The following is a 21,755-nucleotide window of genomic DNA, read 5'->3' on the forward strand; positions in this document are numbered from 1 at the left end:
TCTCTTAACCTTTTCATACTGTTATATGTGGACTTAGCGTATATAAAAATTTTAGGTATCTGATTTTTCATTGCTTGTCTATGGAAATATATTTAATGTGTCTTTTTTTTTTTTTGAGACAGGATCTTGCTAAACAGTTCAGACTGGCCTTGAGCTCGCAGCATAGCCCAGGTTGGCCTCAGACTCACATTGATCTTACTGCTTCAGACTACTGAGTACTAGCATTGCAGGCATTCGCCACCATGCCTGTCTTATCCTTTATCTTTCAACCTTTCTAAGTTTACTTAATCTTAGTAGCATGTTTGCGGAAAACGACAGAATTTTCTACTAGATGATAATGTCATCTATGAATAGGGAGTATAGTTTCATTTCAGGATGCCTCTTTTCATATCTTTGCTCTTTTGTACTGGCTAGAACCTCTAGTAAGTGTTGAGCAAAAGAAGTAAGAGTAGATATTCTTGCCTAATTTTTGACCATAGCGCCAAAAGTATTCGGTCTTTTACCCTTAGCATGTTGGCGGTAAGCTTTTCAGGGATGTATTTATTAAGTTTTAGAAGTTTCTTTTCCTCTTTGCAAACAAGCTCTCATTTGGAATGAATTCTAAATTTTGTTGAATACTTTGTTTTGAATCTATGGATATGATCATAGGAATTTTCTTTATTGGTCTGTAATATATGAGTAACATGGGCTTTTTTTTTTTTTTTTTGGTATGGGGGACCAAACTCGGAACCACTGAGTTAAATCTCCTGGCTAAGTTTTAAATTTTAAATCAACATTATATTTCCTATATAAATTTTACTTCATTATGCATTGTCCGCTTTATATAGTGTTGCATTTGATTTTCTTTTTTGTTGTTGTTGTATTTTGTTTTTTGAGACAGGATCTCTGTGTAGTTCAGGCTGCCCTTGAACTCACTATGTAGCCCAGGCTGGCCTCAAACTCACAGCAATCCTCCTGCCTCAGCCTCCCAAGTCCTGGGATCACAGGTGTGCGCCACCATATCCGGCTGCATTTGATTTTCAAAGAAATGTTTTAGAATTTTGCAGCGGTGTACCTGAAAGATCTGGATCTGTAGCTTTTTCTTTGTTTTTTTTTTTTTCCTGTACTCTGAATCGAACTCAAGACCTTGCACTTGCCAGGCAGGCACTGTGCTGCTGAGCTACATCCTCGGCCTTGTTTTCTTGGTACTGTTTTTTTTTTTTTTTAATCTGGTTTTGGTATCAGATACTAACCCTGCAGAATAAGTTGGGATGTAACTTCTTCCTCTTCCATTTTCTGGAATAGTTTGTGTAGAGTTGGTATTATTTCTTCCTAAAAATATCTGTTAAAATTTGCCGGCGAAGTGCTCTGGATATGAGTTTTCTTTGTGGGGCAGATACAGGATTAGGTTAAAAGTCAAAAGTTGGAGCCACCTGGGTGAGGTGGTGTACACACATGGTTCCATTATTCTCAGAGGCTGAGATATGAGAACCACAAGCTCAAGCTCAAGCCCAGCCTGGTTAACTAAGCAGCTAGGTGAGACCCTGTCTCAAAAATTGAGGCCTGGGGATATAGCACAGAGTGAAGGCCCTGGGTTCAATCCCCAGGAACCACACACACACACACACACACACACACACACACAGGCACAAAGGATGGAAAAAAGTGTAACTCTGTAAACTAAAAATTATGTTTCTTTGGGCTGGGGATTTTAGCTCAGTGGTTCCACTGCCTGCCTCGCAAGCAGAAGGACCCGAGTTCGATCTCCGGGACAAACAAAACAAAACAAAAAATTATGTTTCTTTAATAAATATAGGGCTGTTCGTGTTTCCATTTCTCTTTGGATGAGCTTTGGTGGTTTACAGTATGTCTTTCAAGGAGTTTTTCCTTTTGTCTGTTCATTGCCAGTTTTATTGGTATAAAATTTTAATAATATCCCTTGTACATTTAATGGCTGTTATGATACTACAGTACTTCTGTTCTTCCTGATATTGGTTATTTGTTTTTTCTCTTTTTTCTGATTGTTGTGGTTGGATGGTGTCAGTTTTATCGATCTTCTCAAAGCACTTTTTCTCCTCGTTGCTTTTGTTTTTTATTGTATTGATTTCCATCTTGATCTTTCATATTTGCCATTCTGCTTTCTTTTGTTTTAATTTGTTCTTATTAGAATATTTCTTGAAGTGGAAGCTAAGGTCATTGAATTGAGATTTTTCTTATTTTCTAATAGAGGCTTTTAGTGCTGTAGATGTGCAAAGTGAAGCTTTGTACCCTGAAAGTTTTCATATTTTGTGTTTTTTAAATTTCTTTTTTATTTTGCAGATTATTTTCAAGCTTGTTGGTTTTCAAATATTTGGAGATTTTCCACATATTTTCTGTTACTGACTTGTGGTTTAAGTCCATTGTGGTCAAAAAACATACGTTGTATGTCTTGAATCCTTTTATATTTATCGATTGATTTCATGGCCCTGGATATTGTCCTTTTTTTGGTACTGGGGATTGAACTTGGGACCTTGCACTTGCAAGGCAGGCGGGCGGAACCACTGAGCTAAATCCCCGGTGTCTTTTTGGATAAATATTTTCTGTAAACTTGAAAAAAATGTGTATTCTGCTGTTAAGTGGAGTGTTCTTGTATATGTCAGTTAAGTCAAATTGATTTATAGCATTATATAAGTTTTCTATATTCTCATTTTAATTTTATTTAATCTGTTGATTTTTTGAGAGTTACAGTTAATCAGTAAGTATACTTCTGAATTCATCTGTATGTCTTGCACATTTCTTCATGCTTTTTATGTTTTGTTAAGTCTATAAGCATTTAGGATTGTTTTAGCTCTTCATGAATCAACCTTTCATTGTTATGAAATGACTGCTTTTAACTTTAATAATAAAAATATGTTATTAATATAAACATTCCAGCTTGGGTTTTTTTTGGGGGGGGTGGGTACCAGGGATCCACCTTGGGACCTTGTGCTTGCAAGCCAGGCGGCAGAACCACTGAGCTAAATCCCCAGCCCTACATTCCAGCTTTTTAAAAATTAATGCTACCGGCAAGGAATTTAGCTCGGTGTTTTCCCACCTGCTGCACAAGTGCAAGGACCCGAGTTCGATCCCCAGTGCCAAAAAAAAATTAATGTTACCATGTTATACTTTTTTGCAACATTTATTTTCAACCTATTTCTATCTTTATATTTAAAATGCATTTATTGTAGGTAGCATATAACTTCATTTAGCCTTTTCAATCCATTTTAACATCTCTACTCTTTAATTGGAGTATTTATTTTGATTTTTTGAAATAGGGTCTCACTTTGTAGTTCAGGCTGGCCTTGAACTCACTTTGTAGCCCAGACTGGCCTCAAACTCACAGTGATCCTTCTCTCTTGGTCTCCTGAGTTCTGAGATTACAGGGGTGGATGACCATGCTTGGCTTACTTGGGGTACTTAGACTATTTACATTTAATGTGATTATTGATATGGTTGGATTAAAATGTCATCTTGCTTTTTTAATTTCTGCCATGACTGTCGTGTTACTTAATATTGACTTAAGGTTTTGTGGGGTGTACTTTTATCAGTCTCTTTTTGTAATAATACTGCCTTCTTGTATAAGAAACTTTCCCCGTTATGTTTCCATTTCTCCTCTTCCATTATCTGTATTGTTGCATATATTTTACTTCCATTTAAGTTATAGACACTACAGTATCGTTACTGTTTTATTGAAAGCCTATTTTGTCTTTTATTAGTATTTAAATAATAGGAACAGAAGGTGTTTTAAAATATTTCTCTAGTCCCAGCTACTTGGGAAGCTGAGGTAGGAACCCATGTTTGAGTCTGGGCTGGGTAACTTAGTCACTCAAAAATAAAAATAAATCAAAAGGGCTGGGGTTGTAATTCACTATGAAGGCTCTAGGTTCAGTCCTTAATACCACAAAAAAAGAACACCCCCCCCTCCCATGTACTTAATATTTCTTTTGTTCTTCATTCCTTTCTATTTGTTTGAATTCCTATCTGGTATATTTCCTTTAACATTTCTTTTTAGTGCTTCTCTGCTGTATGTCCGAAATAAATCTTTATTTTACCTTTCTTCTCTTCATTCTTTGTTGAAGTTGGACTACAGGTGTGCCACAATGCCTGGCTTATTTTTGTTTTTAAAGATACTTTTCTGGGTATAGAATTCTAGATTGAAGATGTTGCCCCTCTGTGTGTGTGTGTGTGTGTGTGTGTGTGTGTGCGCGTGTGCACGCTTGCGTGCTTGCTTGCTTGCTTTCTCGCTTTCTCTCTCTCTTTTTCTTTTTTTGAGACAGGGTCTCCCTATATAGTTCAAGCTGGCTTTGAACTCAAAACAATCTTCTTGCCTTGAAGCCTTCTGAATAGTGGGATTACACATGTGTGCCACCATGCCCGGATCATTATTTCTGATATGCTATTGTTTTCTTTGTTTATATGTAATGTGCCTTTCCTCTACCCTTGCTGCTTTTAGGATACTTTCTATCTTTATCACTGGTTTTATTCTATTCAATTATGATACATCTTTCTTGTGCTTGGGATTTGTTCAGCTTCTTGGAATTTCCATCAATTTTGGAGAGCTTTTGCAATTATTTACAGTATTCAGAGTGTTGTTCTCTTCCCCTCTCATCTTTTCTTTCTCCAAGAACTCCATTTACACATGTATGAGATACCTTTAAATTGTCCCACAATTTAGTAACATGCTGTTCATTTGTTTTCAGTCCTAATGTTTAGTAGCTTCATTTTGTATTGTTTCTGTTGCTGTATCTACAGGTTCTAAATGTCTTACCTGCTCTTTATCCCACTTAATATATTTTTGGTCTCAGACTGTATAGGTTTCATTTATGAAATTATGATGTTTATTTCTTAAGGAGATACTTAGTAAGCTTGTACTATATTCAGATTGGACAGTTGTTCCTTACTGATAACCATTTTTTAGTAGAAAGCTGTGGACAAAGATGGATTACAGTGAGCTCAAAAGATTGGAGATAGTGAATATGTAAAAGAAAATATTTTTGAAGCATTTTCTGTAAAAGAGCAGGGAAATGTGCTAGAAATGTCATGGTTATGTTTAGAATGATTTTATGGGAGTATTTTATCATGTTTATGTGCTGATCATGATTTAGTAAAAAGTAAAGAAACACTTGATACATGGGAAAGAGAGAAAGTATTTGAGAAATCATTGCAAGGGTTGAGATTCATTGCCCAAGCAGTAGATAGCTAGCTACCTTACAGTAGAGCTCAATGGGGATATGGAACAGCCTCTGATAGTGTTTAGGTGCTGCAGGTATAACCCTGTACCATTGAAATATTATACCCTGGGCCAGGGATTTAGCTCAGTGGTTTCACCGCCTGCTGTGCAAGTGCAAGGACCTGAGTTCAATCTCCAGTACCAAAAACAAAAAAATAAGTAAATAAATATTGTCCCTTCTCTAAGCTGGATATCCAAAAAGAAAGGAGAAGAGCGGGGATTTAGCTCAGTGGTCCTAAGTTTCATCCCCCCATACCAAAAAGAAAAAAAAGGAAAAGTAGGTGCCAGTGGGGCTGGGGATGTAGTTCAGTGGCGCCGTGCCTGTCTGGCAAGCACAAGGTTTTGAGTTTGATCCCCGGTACAGGGAAGAAAAAAAAAGTATGTGCCAATGCCTAGAATGTCTGGCACATAGTAGCTGTTCAGTAAGTGTTTGTTGACTGAATTTGGAGACACACACATTCAGATGTTTAAATTTTTGGGTGTTTGCAAAACAGCTCTGCTACTTACTGATTTTTTAAAAAATCTTATTTTATCTCATTCAGCCCTCCTTTAATGCCCCCTCCCCTCCCTATGTATAAAAGCTTTGTTTACATTTTTTTTGCTTCTTTTTTCACCTTTTTTCCTTGTCCCTTCCTTCCTCTCTCCCTTCCTTCTTCTGTATTCCCCTTCCCATTTTAACATTTTCTTCCCGTTTCCCAACATCCATTATACATTTCAGTCCTTATTTCCACTTTCAGTATCTCACACCAGAAATACAATGTGGTATTTAAACACATTTATCCAGTTTATCTCACTTAAGAGTATGGTCTCAAAGACCATCAATTTAGCTATAAATGTTTGAAGCTCATCTTTCTTTATGGTAGAGTAGTACTCCGTAATATAAAAAAACCCCACATCTTCTTTATCCACTCATAGATTGATGGACATTTGGGCTGTTTCCAAGCTTTAGCTGTTACAAACTGTGCTGCTATAAACATGGGTGTGCATATATCACTGTGATGTGATGCTTTGAATTCTTTTGGGAAGATACCAAGAAGAGGAATAGCTGGATCAAGTGGAACTTCTAGTTTTAGTTTTTTGAGGAATTGCCACACTGATTTCCACAGTGGTTGCACCAGTCTGCACTCCCACCAGCAGTGGAGAAGGATTCCTTTTTTCCCACAGCCCCTCCAGCATTTGTTATTGGTTGATTTCTTGATAGCAGCCATTTTTTCTGGACTGAGATGGAATTTCAGTGTTGTTGGTTTTTTTTGTTTTCTTTTTTTGGTACCGGGGATCGAACTCGGGTCCTTCAAGGCAGGCAGCCAGAACCACTGAGCTAAATCCCCGGCCTGGTGTTGTTTTAATTTGCATTTCACAAATGACCAGTGATGTTGAACATTTTTTTATTTACCATTTCTAATTCTTTGAGAAGTGTCTGTTCATTTCAGATGCCCATTTTTGGATTGGGTCTTTAAATGGGGGGGGCTCTGGTTTTTTTCAGTTCTTCGTATAGTCTAGATAATAGTCCTTTATCTGAATAGCGGGTAAAAAATTTTTCCGACTCTGTGGGTTGTCTCTTCACTCTGTTGGTGGTTTCCCTTGCTGTGCAAAAGCTTTTTAATAAGATGAGGTCCCAGTTGTTGATTGTTTGTAGTATTTCCTGTGCAGTCTGGGTTTTGTTCATGAAATCTTTGCCTACTCCTGTGTCCTAAGGATTCTGCCTATTCTCTCTTCCAGCACATTTGATGTTTCTGTTTTTGTTTCTTTCGGGGTTTTTTTGGTGCCGAGGATCGAACTTGGGTCCTTGTGCTTGCACAGCGGGCGGCGAAACCACTGAGCCAAATCCCCGGCTCAGGTGTTTCTGTTTTAATATTTCCATTTCAATTTTAGGTTAGTGCGTGGTGAAAGATGTGTGGGTCTAGGTTCAATGTTCGACGTATGGAAAGCCAGTTTTTCCAGCTCCATTTATTAAAGAGGCTATCCTTCCAGTGAAGGTGTTTGGCTCCTTTGTCAAAGATTAAGTGGCTGAATATGTCTGGAGTTGTTTCTGCATTGTCTAGTCTGTTCCATTGATCCTCAGGTCTATTCCTTTGCCAGTACCATACTGCTTTTTTTTTTTTTTTTTTTTTTTTTATACTGGGGATTGAATTTGGGTCCTTGCGCTGATGCAGCAGGCGGCAAAAACCACTGAGCTAAATTCCTGGCCCTACCATAGTGCTTTTATTGCAGTAGCTTTGTAGTATAATTTAAAGTCAGGGATTGTGACACACCCTCTGTCTTGCCTTTGTTGCCCAGGGTTGCCTTTGCTATTCTAGGTCTCTTCTGGTTCCAAATGAATTTTAGGATTGTTTTTTCTAATTCTGTGAGAATTAATTGCAGACTTTCTCCAGCTCCTTCTGTTGATGTTCAAATTCTTCCTTCTCTACAGTCTGATTCTTATCCAGCCAGTTGATGATTTCATTACACTTATCAAGAATCTTCTGTTTATCTTCATCATTGATCTTACCCTGAAGTGTCTCATCTTCAACAGTTGCTTTCATATTGAAAGCATAGGACTCCAGTGAATTCTTGGAGGAGACCTTATCCCTCTGCGTCTCATCTTCAGCTTTGTACTTCTCTGCTTCCTGGACCATACGCTCTATGTCCTCCTTGCTCAAACGGCCCTTGTCATTAGTGATGGAAATCTTGTTCCCTTTCCCTGTACTCTTGTCAACAGCAGAGACACTGAGGATGCCATTGGCATCAGTATCAAAGGTGACCTCAGTCTGAGCAACACCACAGGGTGCAGGAGGTATGCCTATGAGTTCAAACTTGCCAAGCAGGTTGTTACACTTAGTCATGGCACACTCACCTTCGTATACCTGAATAAGCACACCAGGCTGGTTGTCAGAGTAGGTAGTGAAGGTCTGTGTCTGCTTGGTAGGAATGGTAGTATTGTATTTGATGAGGACTGTCATGACTCCACCAGCAGTTTCAATACCAAGGGAAAGAGGAGTGACATCCAAGAGCAGCAAATCTTGGACATTTTCAGACTTATCTCCAGACAGAATGGCTGCCTGAACAGCTGCACCATAAGCACCAGCCTCATCAGGGTTGATGCTCTTATTCAATTCTTTTCCATTGAAGAAATCTTGTAGAAGCTTCTGGATCTTAGGGATACAGGTAGAACCACCCACCAGGACAATGTCATGGATTTGTGACTTGTCCAGTGTGGCATCTCGAAGAGCCTTCTCTACAGGGTCCAGAGTGCCACGGAACAGGTCAGCATTCAACTCTTCAAATAGAGCACGAGTAATGGAGGTATAGAAGTCGATTCCTTCATAGAGGGAATCAATCTCAATACTGGCTTGGGTGCTGGAAGAGAGGGTTCTCTTAGCTCGTTCACGTGCAGTATGGAGACAGCGGACAGCTCTCTTGTTCTCACTGATGTCTTTCTTATGCTTGTGCTTGAACTCAGCAATAAAATGGTTGACCATTTGGCTGTCAAAGTCTTCTCCACCTAAGTGGGTGTCTCCAGCTGTAGATTTCACCTTGAAGATCCCATCTTCAATAGTGAGGATTGATACATCAGAAGTGCCACCTCCTAAGAATACAGTTTCTTGAGGTTGGTACTGATGTTCTTCTGGATCTCTGCAGGGTCTGTTGTGATTTCTCCTTTTCATTCCTAACTGCATGGATTTGAGTCTCTTCTTTCCTTTTTTTGGTAAGGTTGGCTAAGGGTTTGTCAATTGTATGTAATCTTTCAAAGAACCAACACTTCGATTCATTGATTCTTTGTATTGTTTACCTGTTTTGTTTTGGATTTTTTTTTTTGGTACCAGGGGATTGAACTTGGGTCCTTGCGCTTGCGAGGCAGGCGGTGGAACCACTGAGCTAAATCCCCGCCAGAGTCTTTGTATTGTTTTCTTAGTCTCCATTGCATAAATTTCTGCTCTGATTTTTATAATCTCCTCCCTTATACGAGCTTTGGGTTTGACTTGCCCTTTTTCTAGAAGCTTGAGGTTCAACATTGGGTTATTTGTGCCCACTGTTTTCCTGATACGGGAATTCACCACTATACATTTCCCTTGTAGGACTGCTTTCATTGCATCCCATAAGTTCCAGTATGTTGCATTGTCATTATTGTTGAATTGTAGAAACTGTCTGATTTCTTCTTTAATTTCATCTGTGATCCGTTGGTTGTTCACGAGGGTGTTATTTGATTTCCATGTGTTTATGAAGTTCTGGTTTCTTTTGCCATTGATTTCTGATTTCATTGCACTAGGGAATGATAATAGGCATGGGATAATTTCAGTTTACATAAGCAACCATTTACTTAAGCATGTTCTATGCGCTAGTATATGGTCTGTTTTGGAGAACATCCCATGTACAGCTTTGTGTGTTCTGATGTTGTGGGCTGGAACACTGTACACATCTACTAGGTCCATTTGTTCAAAAGTTTGGTTCAGTTCTAATATTTCATTGTTGTGTTTTTTGTCTAGTTGATCTGTATATTTGTTACAGTGGCATACTGAGGTCTCCCATTACAACTGTATTAGTACTTATATGATTTTTCATGTCTGTTAATATTTTATATTATTGGGTGCATTGCCTTTTGGTACATACATATTTATGATTGTCATCTCTTCTCCTTGGATTGTTCGCTTTAGAAGGATGTAGTGACTCTCTTTGTCTCTCTTAATCAGTCTTGGCTTGAAATCCATTTGTCTGCAAATAGGGTAGCTACTCTTGTTTTTTTCCGGGTTCCTGTCACATGGAATATTGTTTTCCATCTTTTGACTTTCAGTCTTTGAATTTGTTTTTGAATTAAATGTGTTTCTTGTGTGCAACATATTGTTGGATCTTGCTTCTTGATCCATTCTACCAGTCTTTGTTTCTTTTGGTTAGTGAATTGAGACCATAAACATGGTTATGAGTGATATGTATTGTCTTACCTCTGTCATGTTATTTGTCTGTTGTTGGCTTCCTTCTTTCCTTTTCTGTTTAATCTCTTCCCTTGCCTGGTGGATTCATTCTGTTGAGATTCACGGAGTTCTAATCCTTGTTGTCTCTTTCTAGAATATTCTTCAAAACATTTTGGGGTGCTGGGTTGGTCATGAATTTCTTCAGGTGCTCCCTGTCATGGAAGTATCTTATTTCTCCCATCAATTTTGAAAGATAGTTTTACAGGGTACGTCAATCTGGGTTGGAGGTTGTTTTCCTTTAGTGCTTGAAATACTTCACTCCATACTCTCTTTGACTTGAGAGTTTATATTGAGAAGTCTGCTGAGATTCTGATGGGCTTTCCTTTATAGGTGATTTGTTTCTTTTCTCCAACAGCTTTTAATATTCTGTCCTTGTGTTGCATTTCTGGAATGTTGACTATTGTATCCCTTGGGGAAGACTTTTTTTATCATGGCTAATCGGAGTCCTATATGTCTCACTTATCTGTATGTCAAATTCTTTTTCCCTGTTCGGAAAACTTTCTGTCATTATTTCTGAGAACAGGTTTTTTTATGTCATTTGCTCTATCTCCTGCTTTTTCATTGACTCCAATCAATCTTTTTTTAAAATTCATTAAGTTTATTGGTGTAGTTTAGGTATAGAGTATGATGACATTCATCATTGGAAATTTGTACCTTTGTGTGATATATCTTGGTTCTTATTTTTTCCTCATTCCCCTGCACTCCCTTCAACCCCTCGAGCCCTCCCTATTTACAAAGGCTTTGTTTCCATTTTTTTCCTTTTCTCATCATTTTTCCTTTCTCTTCTTGCCTTTACCCTACTCCCACTTCCCCTTCTCCTTTAGACCTTTTCTTCCTGTTTCACATTATCTATTATACATTTTGATCCTTAGTTACACTTTTCAGTTTCTCACACCTGAGAAACTCTTTGGTATTTACACATGTGCATCCTATTTATTTCACTTGAACAGTGTGGCCTCCATGTGCATCCATTTAGTTATAAATGTCTCTAGTTTTTTATTCTTTATGGTAGTACTTCATTTTATAAAAAACCACATGTTCTTTATCCAGTCTCCAGTTGATGGGCAATTGGACTGTTCCCAAGCTTTAGCTATTACAAACTGTGCCACTATAAATATGGGTGAGCATATATCACTGTGGTATGATTCTTTTAATTCTTTTGGGAAGTTACCCAGCAGGGGACTAGCTGGGTCAAATGGGACCTCTAATCTTAGTTTTTTGAGGTATCTCCATATTGATTTTCACAGTGGTTGCACCAGTCTGCACTCCCACCAACAATGGAGAAGGGTTCCTTTCTCCCTACAACCCCGCCCACAAACATTTTTTCATATGTTTACTTGCTGCTTTTACTTCTTTGTCTGAGAAATGTCTGTTCATTTCAGATGCCCATTTTTGAATTGCGTCTTTAAATTTGGGAGGTCTGGTTTTTAAGGTTTTTTGGTTTTCTTAGTACTGGGGAATTGAACTCAGGACCTTGTGCGTGTGAGGAAGGCGTCGGAACCACTGAGCTAAATCCCCAGCCCAAGTTTTTTTATATATTCTGGATAGTAGTCCTTTGTCTGAGGTACAGCTGCTAAAATTTTTTTCCCACATTGTAGGTTGTCTCTTAGCTCTGTTGGTGGTTTCTCTTGCAGTGCACAAGCTTTTTAATAACATGATATCCCAGTGGTTGATTCTCTGTGCTAGTTCCTGTGCTACTGAGGTTTTGTTCATAAAGTCTTTTCCTATGCTAGTGTCTTCAAGAGTTCTACCTATCTTCCAGCAAGTTTAGTGTTTCTGTTTTAATATTTAGATTTTTGATCCACTTTGATTTTAGTGTAGTGCATGGTGAAAGATATAGGTCTAGTTTTAATCTGTTTTTCCAGTTTTTCCAGCACCATTTATTAAAGAGGCTATCTTTCCTCCAGTGAGGGTGGTTGGCTCCTTGTGAAAGATGGGGTGGCTGAGTATGTCTGGAGTTATGTCTGCATCTTCTAATTTATTCCACTGATCCTTGGGTCTCTTTCTTTCCCAGTACCATGCTGTTTTTGTCACAGTGGCTTTGTAGTATAGTTTCATGTTGGGGATTGTGATACCCCTGTCGTCTTTGTTGCCTAGAAGTGCTTTTGCTATTCTGGTTCCAAATGCATTTTTGGATTGTTTTCTCTAGTTCTGTGAAATATCTGTTGGGATTTCAATGAGGATTGCTTTGAATCTGTATTGCACTTTTGGAAGTATGGCCATTTTTACTGTATTGGTTCCTCCTACCCAGGAACAAGGGATGTCTTTCCATTTTCTGAGATCCTCTTCAATCTCTTTTTTCAGAGTTCTTTTGTTTTCAGGGTTGAGGTCTTTCACTTCCTTTGTTAGACTGACTCCTAGATATTTCATTTTTGGGGATACTATTGTGAAAGAAATTTTTCCCCCAATTTCTCTCTCATTGAGTGTCTGTTATTTGTGTACAAGAAGGCTATTGAGTTTTGAGTGTTGACCTTGTATCCAGCTACTCTACTGAATCTGTTAATTAAGTGTAGAAGATTTTTAGCAGACTTTTTTGGGTCTTCTGTGTAAAGTATCATGTCACCAGCACATAATGACAGTTTAACTTCTTCCTTTCCTATCTTTATTCCTTTTATTTCTTTCTCTTGTCTAATTGCTGTGGCTGATGTTTCCAAAACTATATTGAAAAGGAGTGGTGATAGTGGACGACTCCAGTTAATCTTACGTTATTCTTTTTTGCATCATCTAACAGCTGCTGAATTGATGTCTCATGATCCTTTGCTTTTGTTAAGAAATCTCTCATTAAATCAATCAATAAATAAAAAGAAATCTCTCTTTTCATGATTGCTAACTGCAATCCTGTCTTCTGTACCTGATATTCTCTCCTCACATTGGCTCATTCTGTTGCGTATACTTTCAATGGATTTTTTTAATCTCCTGGATATTATTTGAGTCTGTTTCGTGGATTCCATTTCTTTCCTATGCTGTGTGTTCATTGCTGCCATCATGTTCCTGAGCTTCTCCTTCTTTTTTTTTTTATCTGTATCTGCTCTGCTCACCATCTCTGGGAAATTATTTCTGCTTTGATTTTTTCTAGAGCCTCATTCATCTCCTTTGATACTTCTGTTGTTAGAACTTCTGAGAGTCCAAGTGGGTGGCTTTTGGAATGCCCCTGGGGTTTGCCTTTGGTGAGCTGAAAGTGTGGGGGATTGCATCTTGTTTAAGTGTCTTCTCATTTTCTTCTCTTTTTTTTAAGTTTGATTCCTGGGTCAATGCTTGTAATTTGCTTACGACAAGTAGCTTTATTGCCAGTATTCAGAACCCTTAGGAAATGACTGCTTCTCAGAATTGTCTTCCAGGTGTAGCTGGCTTTTGGGTTTTGAGTCTGTTGCAAAATCCTTCCTCTTCCATTTATTAGGGATGAGAAGTTTCTGCCTATTTAGCCCAGTCGCCAGTTTTTTGCCACTGGTCTATAGATTGTTTTTTTTTAAAGACCTTTAGACAATCTCTGTCTTGGTATAACAAGAGGAACAACTGATTAGCACAGTTATATCACTTTGGCTAAACTAGTACAATCACCAATAACAGTAGCATCAAATACAGCCTAGAGAGTGACAAACAGTGGCAACTATTAATTTGCCACCTTTAACCATATGGACTAGATTTGTGGCTATATAATGAAATCTACAACAAATCTGAAAACTGAATGCAATAAATAGGCCCTTAATATGGCAATTTTACCCTAAGAGGAGAAGAATTAAAAGGGGTTAGGGGTTAAAAAACAGAAATAGAAGAAGAGGAAGTGATCAGAAGCAAGGGTGGAGGACAAACTTGAGGAAACTGGTCAAGAAGTCAGGTGAGAAAGAAGGAAAAAATAAAACAAGAACAGAACACAATAGCAACAACAAAAGACTATAAACTGTGTTCAAACAACTAAGAAAAAGCAAAACTAGAACCAGAAAGGAGGGCAAAAAGAAAGAAACAAGAAAAGCAAAAAAAACCCCAAAAAAGTCCAATTCAAGGTGTGTCTCTGCTGGCACTGGTCGGCAGCACAGACAGATAGAGTCCAGAGCCAAACTGATTCATCCCAGCAAACCCAGCTGTAGCTTCATGGAGGGGTAGTGGATAATCCCCGCCAGCCAGCCCTTTTAGTTCCTCTGAAGTTCAGGCTGGTTTCTGGCTATGAAGCTGGAAGTGGATTCCTTGAGCCTACAACAGTCAGTTCTTCTCCTGCTGCCTTGAACTCCCTCGACTGGTGCATTTCTCTGGAGACCTCTGGGGTCGCCAGTAGTGACTGTGTGTCTGTAGGTTCTGTGGGTTTGATCCACCATTCCCTCACCAAGTGTTAGGGCTCTGGGAGAGAGCACTGCTTGCAACCTCCTTCCTCTTCGTTAAAGTCTCTTCACTCTCCTTGTGGACTTCAGTTCTTGTCTCAGATCCTTCCTGGGTCCCAAAGACCCACTTCACTCTTTCTTCTCCGCACGCTGCTTCATTCCAGAGTTACGACACCAAATCTCGGGAGAGGCTCTTTCTTGGCTGCTTACCCCTCCACCATCTTCCTGGAAGTCTCCTACTTAACTGATTATTACTTCAATTGGCTTGCTTTTACAGATAGCCCATCTTACTCTCTGGACTTCAAGTGAATACAGCTTCATGTGTGATATGGTATAAAGCATTCTATGAAGCCTCAACAGGTACTTAGTCTCTTAACCATATGGACCAGGTTTAATTATACAACAGAGGAATAAGAAAATTATCATACCTAGGGATATTTGAGGATTGTATCCTGGAGGAGAGAACCCCAACTGGGGCTTAGAGAAGAGTGCCAGCAGGTCCTGGGGAGATAAGGAACACATCAGAAAGAATTTCATGCCATTGAAAAGTCTGAAAGCAGTTTACAGGCAGCAGGTGGTGGGAAGTTTTAGGAACATATTTGGGGAGCTAGATTTACAGTATCCTTATCATTAACTTAACCATCCTTGAATTTGTCTCTCAAAAACACCAGTGAGTAAGCTGGGTGTGATGGTATTCCCAGAATTGAGGAGGCTGAGGCAGGAGGATTGTCACAAGCTCGAGGCCATCTAGGTCTACTTAGTAAGTTCAAGACCACCTTGAATTACATAGCAAGACCCTGTCTCAAAAACAAAAACAACAGGCCCGGGATTTAGCTCAGTGGTTCCGGCACCTGCCTTGAAAGCACAAGGTCCCGAGTTCGATCCCCGGTTTCAAAAAAAACCCCATAAAACAAAAACACAAAAACAACAGTGACAGCCATGGGTGTTGGCATGCCCCTGTAGTTTCATCTTCTCTGGAGGATGTGGTGGGAAGATGGTGTGTACTTAGGAGTTCTCGACGGCCTGAACAGCATGGCAAGACTCACCCTCCACCACAAAACAACAACAGAAACAACGAAACTCCTTTATTGCACATCCTTTTCTACCCACTCTTGTTTAGAGCTGAACTTAGTAGTTTTTGTTTATTTGTTGTTTTGTTTTTTGGAACCAGGCATCAAACTTGGGACCTTGCGCTTGCGAGGCGGGTGGTGGAACCACTGAGCTACTTCCTGGCCCTTGTTTATTTGGTTTTAATGTAGAGATCAAACCTAGAGCTACCCAATGAGTTATGTCCCAGCCCTAAACTTACTAAAGATCCGTTCTTATTTGCTCTTTTCTTTGCTCCACCTTCTCCTCAGCTTAGTCCAGTTTGGCTTGCTCTTACTCTTACTACACCAGCAGAACCATTTTTATTAAGATCATCAGTGGTAGCCAGGGATTTAGCTCAGTGCTTCTGCTGCCTGCTTCTCAAGGTCCCAAGTTCAATCCCTGGTACCACACACACAAAAAAGATCATCAGTGGCAGATTGGTAATTATAATCCAAATCCTTTTTTGGCAAATCCAGTTAACATTTTTTATTTCTCATCTTCATTGGGCTTCTCATTAGCATTGACTGTTATTTCAGTCTCTTTCTTCTTTGTCTCCTATTATATGTTGCTAATCCAGATTTACCCTTTTTCTCTGGCTGTTCCTTTTTCCCCTATATCTCTTCCTTTATTGTTAGGTTTTCCAGGCATTTTTGTGTGTGCTACAAGGAAATACAAAAGAACTTTTTTGTGTCAATATGCCAAGCATTGGGTTGTGAACATAAAATAATACAAAAGAAAAAAAAAGGACATATATTACTGTTTAATTGGGTACACAGTTGTATTTGTCATGCTTAGACCTAAATTATCTTCTCTTTGTACCTTCTTCTTTACCTAGCACCTTTTACCGAGGTGTTTTACAATTTCCTTAAGAAATAGTCTGCCTGTCTTTCTCCTTATTCCCTTTCTCCTGTCTAGGAATAATCACCGTTCTTTCTTGTCATCTTTTTTAGATTATACATATTCAGGAGAACTTGCAATACTTGTCTTTCTGGATCTGGCTCATTTTGATGAACACAGTAGTCTTCAGATCCTTTGTCCCCCCCCCCCTTTGTAAATGACAGAATTTCTTTCTTTCTTATGGCTGAATAACACTCCATTGCGTATACCACATTTTCTTTATCCGTTCATCTTGATGGGCATCTAGGCTGGTTATATATCGTGACTGGTGTGAGTTGTGCCATAATAAACATGAGTATGCAGGTATATCCCTACAGCATGCTGACTTGAATTGCTTCAAGTATATGCCAAAGAGGAGTGTAGCTGGGTTATATGGTATTCTATTTTTAGTTATTTTGATGAACCTCCGTACTGACTGCCATAGTGACTATTATACTAATTTACATTCTCACTTACAGAGTAGAAGTGTTCGTTATTCACCCACATTCTTGCTAGCAGATTGTTTTTTGTACTTTTCATGATGGCCATTCCGAGTAGGATGAGATGGGGATCACAGTGTAGTTTTGATTTGTATTTCCATAATGGCTAAAGATGATGGACATTTTTTTATACTTATTGACCATTTGTACTTCTTTTTTTTTTTTTTTGTACCGGGGATCGAACTCGGGTCCTTGCGCTTGCGAGGCAGGCACCAGAACCACTGAGCTAAATCCCTGGCCCCTCATTTGTACTTCTTTTGAGAAATGTCTCTTCAATTCATTTGCCCATTTATTGATTGTTCTATTTAATTTGTTTTTTGTTTTTTGTTTTTTTGGTGCCGGGGATCGAACTCGGATCCTTGTGCTTGCAAGGCAGGCGGCAGAACCGCTGAACTAAATCCCCGGCCCTCTATTTAATTTTTTAGTGTTAAGAATTTGAGTTCTTTATATATTCTGGATATTAATCCTCTGTCAGAAGAATAACTGGCAGAGATTTTCTTTTCCATTCTGTAGGCTGTTTCTTCACTCTGTTAGTTGTTTCTCTTGCTGTGCAGAAACCTTTTAGTTTGATGTAGTCCCATTTGTTCATTCTTGATACTTCCTGTGCTAAAAGTCCTGTTTAGGATGTCTTTGCCTATGGTTATGGCTTCATGTGTTTCCCCCATGTTTTCTTCTAGCACTTCCAGGTTCAGGTCTTACAAGTCTTTCATCCATTTTGATTTGATTTTTGTATGGGATAAGAGGTAGGGCTTTAATTTTGGTCTTCAACATACGGTAGATATCCAGTTTTCCCAGCACCACTTTTTAAACTCACAGCAATCCCAGCCTGACTTCAAATTTGCAGTGATCCTCCTGCATTAGCCTACCAGGTGCTGGGATTTCAGGCATGTGCCACCACAGCCGGCTTCTATTTATACTTTTTTTTTTTTTTTTTTTTTTTGGTACCGGGGATTGAACTCAGGTCCTTGTGCTTGCACAACAGGCAGCAAAATCACTGAGCTAAATCCCCGGCCCTATTTATGCTTTTTGAAAAAGTGTGATTGAGTTGGATGTGGTGGTGCACACGTATAATCCCAGCTACTCAGGAGACTGAGACAGGAGGATTGAACCTATCTTGGGAAACATAGTGAGACCCTGTCTTACAATTTTAAAAGGGCTGGGGAATGTAGATCAGTGCAAAGGCCCAGGTTCAATCCCAGTATTACACTTCGCAAAAATTCACTTGCCATGTAATTAATTCATCCTTTTAAAATGTACAAGTCATTGGTTTTGAGTATACTTATAGATATGTAGAGCCATCACCACAATTTTAGAACATTTTCATCACTCCAAAAAGAAATTTCATACCCTTTCCCTCTAGACTCCCTCCTGAGCAACCAGCAGTCTATCTCTATAAATTGTTCTGTTCCAGACATTTCATGTAAGTGGGCTTTTATAATATGTAATTTTTTTGTAACTGGACTCTTTCACTTAGCATGTCTTCTGCATTCACTCAAGTTATAGCAAGTATGAGTATTTTCTTTTCAGGGACAAATATTGCATTACATGAGTCACCTTGTTGTTTTTGTTTTTTGTTTTTGGTACCGGGGCTCGAACTTGGGACCTTGAGCTTGTGAGGCAGGCAGTGGAACCACTGAGCTAAATTCCTGGCCCTTTGCTTTTTGTTTTTTGAGACAGGCTCTCACTTTGTAGTTCAGGCTGGCCTTGAACTCACTATGTAGGCCAGGCTGGCCTTGAATTTGCAGCGATCCTCCTGCCTCAGCCTCCTGAGTGTTGGGATTACAGGCATATACCACTACACCCTGCTAGTCACATTTTCTTGATACGTTCATCAGCTCTTGGTTATTTCAGTTGTTTCAATTTTTTATTATGAATAATGCTGCCGTAAACATTCTTGTAGAAGTATTTGTGTGGACATATGCTTTCATTTTGCTTGGTTATATAAATATGAGTAGAATCGCTACAACTTATAGTTAACTTGTGTTTAATCATTTGAGGAACTGGCAGAATATTTCCAAAGCATTTGTACCATTTTACATTCCCACCAGCTTTCTGATTTCTCTACATCCTTGTCAATGTGTGTCTTTTTTTTTTTTTTTTTTTTTGAGACAAGGCCTCGCTGTGTGGCCTTAAACTCACTGTGGAGCTCAGGTTGGTCTTGAACTCACAGGGATCCTCCTGGGTAACAGGCATGTTCTACCATGCCTGGCTTTTTTATTTTAGTCATCCTAATGAATATGCAATAGTATCTCATCATGGTTTGATTATATTTCCCTGATGATGGATGATATCAAACATCTTTCATGAACTTATTTGCTATTTATATTTCTTCCTGGGAGAAATGTTTAGTATTGTAGATGATTTTTTCATTTTTAAAATTGGGTTGTCTTGTATCTTTGAATTGTAAGAGGTCTTTTTTTATTGTGGATGCCAATTCCTCTTGCAGATATTTTCTCCTATTGTGTAAATTCTCTTTTCACTTTCTCCTCTTGCAGATATTTTCTCCTATTGTGTAAATTGTAAATTCTCTTTTCACTTTCTTGATGTTGTCTTTTAGAGTACAGAAGTTCTTAATTTTCTTTTTTTTCTTTCCCCTTCTGGTACTGGGAATCGAACTCAGGACCTTATGCCTGACAGGCAAGGACTATGCCACTGAGCTACATCCCTGGTCCTAATTTTCTTTTCTTTTCTAAGAATTTTACAGCAGTGGCTTTTTCATTCAGTTAGATCTTTGATCATTTTGACTTAACTTTTTTTTGTACAATGTGATGTAAAGGTCTAACTTCATTCTTTTGCATGTGGCTATTCAGTTCCCTAGCACCATTTGTTGAAAAGACAGTTCTTTCATGGGCTAGGGATTTAACTCAGTGGTTCCACCGCCTCCCTCGCAAGCGCAAGGTCCCGAGTTCGATCCCGCTACCAAAAAAAGAAAAACAGGACAATTGACAGTTCTTTCTCTGTTGGTGGTCTTGGCATCCTTCTTGAAAATCAATGACTAGGTCATAGGTTTACAAACTTTTTTGAGGCAGAGATTGGGGATTGAACCCATGGTCTTCACACTGAGCTACATTCCCTGCAAGCCTTCACTCCTTTTTTGAAACAGGTTTTCAGTAAGTCATTAAGTTGCCCAGCCTGGGCTTGAACTTGGAATCCTTCTGCCTCAGCCTCCCAGAGTGCTGAGATTAGAGGTGTGCACAACTGTGCCTAGTTTAGTTTTACATTTTTTAAATAGCAGAGCTATAATTTTGCTTTCTTACTATTTGGATTGCTTTTCCACAAGTAATAATGTTGTAAAAGAAGATTGTTTATTTTTAAGTAGGCTTTTGAGGCATCTCTATATAATTTTAGCACTACATCAGGTATCAAGTAGAAACTCAACCTGGAAATACTCATAGTACATAAAACATCTAATCATGAATATTACTTAGAAAGCCATGTTTCTTTCATTGACAGTAACATTTTGTGTTGATGCGTCTTCAGTGCCAGTTGCTAAACTGTTATCGGACTTTTGAGAAGAAATAGACGACCATCTCATTCTCACACAGCTAATGGTTTATAAGATATTGGGACATTGAGAGATGGAATAAAATAACATGGCAATATCCATGTGGTTTTTGTTTTTTGGGGGGATCTATAGAAGTGGTATTTTTTCAATATCTATAGGTTATATAGTTATTTTTGCCTAGTATACTGTGTTTAGTATTGCCTTTTTAAAAAAAATTATGAAGCGTTCCCTTTTTATTTATTGGTACCAGGGATCGAACTCGGGACCTTGCACTTGCAAGGCAAGCAGTGGAACCACTGAGCTAAATCCCTGGCCCTAGTATTGCCTTTTTAAAAAAGCATTTTCTTTTCAACGTTTGAAGGTGTTTTTATTGGTATATGTTTGTGGTAAAATATTAAGCATTTCCTTAGGACCAAAATTCTTTTTTTGTACTGAGGATCGAACTCGGGTCCTTGCGCTTGTGAGGCAGGCAGTGGAACCACTGAGCTAAATCCCAGGCCCAAGACCAAAATTCTTAAATTGAAATTGTTTGCTCTCCAGACCTCCAAATTAAGTTATGAGTGCTGCAGGTGCTGCTGAAAAGAGATGACTGGTAAAGTCTACCGAGTAACATAGCTCTTTATAAAGCATTGCTGATGCTCTGGTAAAGTCCATTATTGACTAGAAAATTGCCTCCATAATTAAATAGTCATCACATTCTTTCAGTGCTTTTTCTTTTGTGTATTAGAATCATTTTTACGTAGTGGGAAGCATTTTCCGCTAATGAACTGCTCTCTCTTAAAATCACTCTGTATAACTTTATGTTCCTTTTCTTTAGGAGTCTCAGCAGTCCAATTTTGGCCCTGGAGAACAAAGTGAGTATTTGTTTTCCATTTCGTTTTCAAATTAAGTTATTAATAGAGCATATGGGCCACCCTTCAGATTACTTTAGTAATTCTTTTTCCATGTCTTATAATTACATGATCTGATAAATAGTAATTGCTTCTTTAAAAAAATAGAACTGTAGGTCATTAGAGATCAAAATAAGCTATTTTAATTTGAAGTAATAGTTGAAAGTCTATAAATTCAATCTGATGGGCACCTCATAAACTCAAGAGCCATGCTTCTGTCTTTCCCCTTCCATGAAGAAGACTTGGTTCTGTTAGGGTCAAACTGTAGGCAAGCACAGGTTACTTTAGCTGACTGTGGCTCTGGTCTTCCTGTATTTATGTATTCTCTGTTCTTCCTGAGTCTTACGGTCTGGGTAGAAAATCTACAGTCTTCTACACCCTACTTTCACCCCAGCTCTTGACCTCCTAG

The 21,755-nt window shown here is 38.7% G+C and overlaps 1 protein-coding gene across 2 annotated transcripts in view; it reads left to right on the forward strand.

Annotated features, from left to right (window-relative positions):
• Aff4 (ALF transcription elongation factor 4) overlaps positions 1–21,755 on the forward strand; it is a 100,358-nt gene that overhangs the window by 50,034 nt on the left and 28,569 nt on the right. For both annotated transcript variants that reach the window (XM_004836585.4, XM_004836586.4), the window contains one exon: positions 21,274–21,310. In XM_004836585.4, the coding sequence (XP_004836642.1) occupies positions 21,274–21,310 (37 nt within the window). The remainder of the gene's footprint in view (positions 1–21,273; positions 21,311–21,755) is intronic.

The sequence above is a fragment of the Heterocephalus glaber genome, unplaced genomic scaffold (genome assembly GCF_053883595.1).
Source record: "Heterocephalus glaber isolate CG9 unplaced genomic scaffold, H.glaber_assembly_v1.0 deba00001606, whole genome shotgun sequence".
Taxonomy (NCBI): domain Eukaryota; kingdom Metazoa; phylum Chordata; class Mammalia; order Rodentia; family Bathyergidae; genus Heterocephalus; species Heterocephalus glaber.